Source organism: Cydia amplana, chromosome 2 (genome assembly GCF_948474715.1).
Source record: "Cydia amplana chromosome 2, ilCydAmpl1.1, whole genome shotgun sequence".
Taxonomy (NCBI): Eukaryota; Metazoa; Arthropoda; class Insecta; order Lepidoptera; family Tortricidae; genus Cydia; species Cydia amplana.
In genome coordinates, this window is record NC_086070.1 from 14,194,102 (window position 1) to 14,200,196 (window position 6,095).

The window sequence follows — 6,095 nt, forward strand, 5'->3', positions numbered from 1 at the left end:
ACAACATGGCGGATTGTCAAATGTGACAGCGCTATCCTGTGTTGCCAGTAGTGTAAACAGAATTACCCGAACGTCTGAAATTTCTTTCGTGAATCGGAAGATATTGCTAACGAATAATTAAAAATGACGTGTTATTGTAAAATTTAAGATAAAATACATATAAATGAAAATTATAAATTTATAAAGAAATATTTTAACTTATTAACCATAGATATAATGTACCCATGTAACATGTTATGTTGAAATAAAGTGGCAATGTTATTGTGACGTAGGCAAGTGACACTCTGGGAAGTAGTGTCGAGTCGCTCACTCGTGAGGCACCTCATTTGTACCACTCATTTTGTTAATTTGTCGCAGTACTTCGTACCGCAAAAATGTCTTACTTCACTCCTCTATTCATTTTACTTGATTCTAAAATTATCTTTCTCCTAAAAGTTCTATTCTTAACCTCCAGAATTGCACTCCAATTAAATGTTACTATTTATTTATTTATAAAGGAAGTGTTGAATACATAAATATGTATAAATATGTATTAAATATTTTTATCGCCGTTGGAATTAATGGAATAGTCGACGCTGAAAATATGCTAGTACCTCACCTCATTTGAAGTAAGACATTGTAACACCTCATTTTAGAAAATGAGGTACTCATACAAACTCATTTTAAATTGATGTCCTACCCATCACTACTGGGAAGAGAAGACCATGTTTTATTAGACCATGGTAAATACTCAATACTCAATATTTTATTGCAATTTCACAAAGTAATTGTACAGGTGGTAAACTTATAAGCTAGGTCTTTGTGAACCCTGTTGGGCACTGCAATATACTATTTACTATTCCAAGGAGAGGAGAACTTGTGATTAATTATCTTAATATATACAATAATTATAAGCAAATGTAAAAATAAGAATTAAATTTGTCAAAAGTACAAAAGTCTTAGCAAAAAAAAATCTAAATTACAATGTATTTGTAATTATGGATATTATTTAATTATAATCTGTTATTAAAAAAATCGCTTAGAGTATAATATGATTTAGCTAATAGCAACTGTTTAATTTTATTTATATTATATATTATCATTTTCTTCTTCTTTTATAGAGTCCGCGAGTTTATTATATATTTTAATAGACATTACTAAAGGGCCCATTAATAGACATTAATATCAACTAATAAGTCGAGAATTTGGATGACCTGCAACCTGCAATACTAATAATCCTACCAGAGTACAGCTTTATTATTTATCAACTTGATCCTAAATTGGCTTTCGTACCGCACAAATTTGTCAAATGTTTGTCAACTCCTTGTTTGCATCGCGACAGAATTGTGAACAGAACTACAAGACAAACTTTAACAAGCAATTAAACTGTACCCTCCACAGATTAATTATTTGTTTGCCCAACTAACTGAGAGCTGGATTGGTGTTATGTAACTAGGAGTTCTCGACTTTAAATCAGATAGTGCCGCGAAGTGTTGATATCACTGCTTTTCCTTGGAATAATTGTATGTATTATTAAACTTATTGAGATGAAAGCATTTACCCACACATAAAGATTTATTTCATTAAGGATACCAAATTGTCATTAGTACGACGATACATAAAATGCAGGCAGTTCTTTCAACCGTTAGCCATTTTGTGCGAGATGAGGTGATTTTTAGATCGTACTGAATAACATTCGACGTGTTTATGGGACGGCCATTTTATAGTGATTTTCTAAGTTGATCTCATACTAAAAGATGTTCAGTAACCAAAGAGTTATTAATTGATGGTAGAAGAGGTGTAGAGTATAAAAGAAATTGATTCGTGTCTCGAATTTAGTAGGGTAAGTGGAGTAAATAGTTAAATAGTTAAATAGTAAAGTACACTGTCTTTTCTATCTAAGTCATATGATCGTTGAGTAACATTAGTAGGAACCAGCCTGAATCTCTATAAGCAACTTTATATTGTCGTAGTTGGAAAGTTGTGGTTGTTCTCGGTTGTTCTGTCGGGGCGTTGCGTTGGGCATCAGGAAACAATTGGACTTGTCCTGGGATTATTCCAATAGCCCCAACCGCCTCAGAAATACCAGGTAATCTCCTGGAAATTAATAGTGATGTACCGTTGCCGGAAAATTTCCCACGGATGGGTATTTTCAAAACATGCCTTGTCTGCATCGAAGGTAAAATCGAAGGCGATAAGCCGAGACACAGGAGCCCAATGCGGTGAACAGACCAAATTCGCTCAGCCCTTGATGCAACGCTCCATGGTGCCCTTCATTCGGCGACAGACAGAAAGAGGTGGCGGCAAATTGTGAAAGAGAAGCGGTTCCCTAGAAGTGGCCACGACCCTCAGTGATGGGGAAACCGATGCAAGGAGGAGGAAGGAGGAGTCTGCATCGTGTTTTTTCATTGCAGCTTTGGTATGAAGCTAACTAGATTGCATATGATATTATGAAATATCATATAGCAATAGCTCTCTTATTGATGAGACTAATAAGACCAAACTTTGAGTTAGTTGTGAGCTGCTGTAAGCTATTCTATCAATCCACTCTATGTATAGTTTTAGTGAATCGCGAGTTCTCAGTTCGGGGTGAACTATGATACTAGTGGATGTTAGACGCTCAAAAGTCATATGACGTCGAGTTTTAACAATTAGATGGCCATGCCGAGACAATAACAGAAGCATTGGACAATTTAAACTAAACAAATTAATTATGGGTGATTATTATATTGCATTAATTCTTTTCTACATGAAAATGTTATACCTACCTGCTTCATAATATCAAATGTGTTTGTGTATGGTGTCAATACTTATTTCGGATGCTCTTCCAATATTTTTTAACAGATGTTCTCCCGAAGCATTTTTTTGTATCCACATCGTTCTGTTATTTAAAATATTTGACCGTCTCTTAGCCTAGTCGGTAGTGACCTTGCCTACGAAGCTGGAGGTCACGGGTTCGAATCCCGGTAAGGGCATTTATTTGTGTATTTATCACGAATATTTGTTTCTGAGTTATGGATGTTTTATATTTTTTGAAGTACTTATGTTATACAGGTGTATTCAGGTGTTGGTATGCTGGCCAACGAAATTGTGTTCGCTGGGGTAATGTGTTGTCGGACGAGTACGGTCTGGTGTGCGGGGTGCGGCAGGGGGGACTGACCTCACCTAAACTTTTCAATTTGTATATCGATGCCTTGATCGGCGAGCTCAGCAGTACACGTGTGGGCTGTCATATAGATAGGGTATGCTTCAATAACATAAGCTATGCCGATGACATGGTACTGTTGAGCCCGTCGGTCGGTGGTCTGAGATTGCTTATTGAGAGGTGTGAGTCATATGCCCTAGCGCATAACCTTAAATATAATGTAAGCAAGAGCGAGTATATGGTCTTCAAAGCGGGAAGCAAGTGCCTATCACACATCCCACCCATTTGTTTGAATGGCTTGCAACTGAAAAGGGTTACCTCTTTTAAATACCTTGGGCACTTGGTAACCGACGATTTCCGCGATGACGCTGATATCGAGAGGGAGCGGAGGGCCTTGGCTGTGAGGGCCAATATGATAGCTCGCAGGTTCAGCCGGTGTACAGCGCAAGTAAAAATAACATTATTTCGAGCGTTCTGTACATCGCTGTACACCTGCAGCCTGTGGACTCGATACACGCAAAGGGCTTTTAACGCGATGCGCGTACAATATAATGACGCGTTCAGGGTACTGTTGCGGCTGCCTCGGTACTGCAGTGCGTCCGGCATGTTCGCTGATGCTCATGTGGACGGTTTCCACGCGACACTGCGCAAGCGCTGCGCCGCGACGCTCCGCAGGGTGCGCGACAGCCGCCACAGTCTCCTGGCCGTCGTGGCTGGCAGATGGGACAGTGGCCTGATAAGGCACTGGTCCTCTCTGCATTTATCTTTAGTACCTAAGATAGTTATTTAAGTTTATTTTAAGTTAACCTTAGCTATAAGTTTTAAATTTAGATTAAGATGTACTAACAAAATATGGACCATGTTTGTCTGAAATAAATGCATTTTTTTTATTTATTTTTTTATAATCTATGTATGTATTCATATCGCCGCTTTAGTTTGTTGGCCGCTAGGTCGGTATTTGTAAGATTGGAATCTACATAGAAAGAGCGAGAAAGAAACCGCGCCTAGTGAGTTGTGCTTTAGGGAGGGACAACGTGATTTGCTCAACCATCGGTTTTGTTACACAGTGTACTATAATTTATTCTGTATCTACATGATGCTCGACCTCAGCGGTTGTTACTGCATACAAAATGGCCGCATTCCCAACACCGTATCCGCAACTTGCTAATCTTCCAACTTGGATTGCCAGCGTCGTACCTTAAACTTCGAGGCATTACTATGCATTGGTTTAGTCTTATTTAACTTTGATAGGATTTAGTTTACCAGTCATTGATATAGTTGAATTAATAATAATTCTTTAATGACATTTCTTATAATACCTACTTGTCTATAATATTACTTTCAACACCTGCTACTTATGTTCTTCTTTCGACATAGGATAGGTGTTAAAAGTTTAATTCGACCATTTATTTTACTCACATACGTACTCTGTTGGCTCAGAAAGCCATAATAATACAAAATGAGACGGCGCCACTTTTTTCGGGCCCTTGCCTTCTTTCTAAAGTAATTGTTGAATAAAGGATTTCCCGCTGATCCGTATTCACCTTGTCACTACCTACAGCTATATGTGAGGCACAATTTTCTGTTTCTGTTATTTTAATTTCAAAGCATACTATAATAAAAATAATATTAAATGGGGAGTACAATGTACAATTGCACATTCTGCCAGGTATATTCTTGTCGCGGCATCACAGCTGGTGTTGCGTGAAAGGACGTCTCCACGCGGCGGCCACCCGGCGCCGGGCGAAGAAATACTGTCAGTGTGGAAAAGGAGGCCGCCAATTTAGGAGGCCGAGATTTTTAATGATAAGAAGAAAGAGGCCTGTGGTAAATAAAAGTCACATTTACATATATTTGCATTCAATATGTTTTAATGAGCTTTTATAATATATATTTCGATAAATCTTTAATAAAGTGCTACCATGTGCTACTAAAATTGAAAGTTTGATTTCATGACTACCCTGTATAACAGTTTTTTTTAATAAATAGTTGCTACTAGCCTACATATTTATTGTATGTTGTTGTAATGTTTTCGTGTTATAAGTTCGTAACACACTTCTTTCTTTTTCAGTTTCAAGGGTGCACTTTCTGTTCCGGGTCATACAACTGCTGCCACGAGACTTCACCAGGCCTTAAACCAAAACTACCAAACAAATCCATACTACACGCTTCGCAAATTACATCCAAATCAAATCTTACTGTAAGTAAAAAGTGAAACCTAATTTCAACTAGGTAAAGGTCGGTCGTCTCCGTTCGAGGGTCTACGCAGTTTTCATACTAACGATAAACCCAAAAGATATCGTAAATTGAAATACTTAATTTTATTAAGAAGTGACTTAGCCCTCTAGTCCTTAGACCGAGACTGGAATGTATCGCTCGAGTAGTCGAACACCGGTGGTGGTCCTATAAAATATAGGGCAGGGGATTATTGGTTACATAACTATAAGTGGACATTTTTTCCGTTTTGAATTGCAGGAATGCGCATGCACTAAAACTCAAAACTGCAATGGTAAGTCGATTCACCAAGCTGGCATACAGAACCTGTGTAGGTTTACTGTTGATGCGTACTTTACTTAAAAAAAGTAATATACATGATTATGGTCACTGATATACAAGTGTATTTTCTTACCCGTTTTAATAATAGCTACATAAATCATAAAACTTTTTAAAACACGGTAAATTGGTTTACTCGTAGTAACAATATTATTAATCATCATTTGTCTAGCGTTTCCATAATACATTAGATTATATGTTACATACACGACTTAGTAGTGTTCTGAGTTACAACTAATTTCAAATTTAGAGCCGTAAAAATCTGGCCTATAACGGTTAAATAGGAGTCTGAAATTAAAGCAAAATTTTCTACAATGTATTTAACACATAGGTAAAAACACAGTAAAGTAAGAAGATTGTATTTTTTAAAGAGACTATTTTAGTAAAGTACATTACATACAGCTCTGTTGCGTGTGAA

General features: G+C 37.3%; 1 protein-coding gene across 2 annotated transcripts; it reads left to right on the top strand.

The window, feature by feature from the left end:
* Nucleotides 1–2,641: 2,641 nt before the first annotated feature.
* Nucleotides 2,642–5,728, top strand: LOC134662155 (uncharacterized). 2 transcript variants are annotated; one of them, XM_063518421.1, is made up of 4 exons: nt 2,642–2,696; nt 4,794–4,951; nt 5,196–5,324; nt 5,600–5,728. In XM_063518421.1, the coding sequence occupies exons 1-4, from the start codon at nt 2,693–2,695 to the stop codon at nt 5,699–5,701; spliced, it is 393 nt and encodes a 130-aa protein (XP_063374491.1). In that variant the 5' UTR covers nt 2,642–2,692; the 3' UTR covers nt 5,702–5,728. The 2 variants fall into 2 exon arrangements, 1 of the variants encoding a protein (XP_063374491.1); XR_010098028.1 differs by lacking the exon at nt 2,642–2,696 and adding an exon at nt 2,923–2,945.
* Nucleotides 5,729–6,095: the final 367 nt, after the last annotated feature.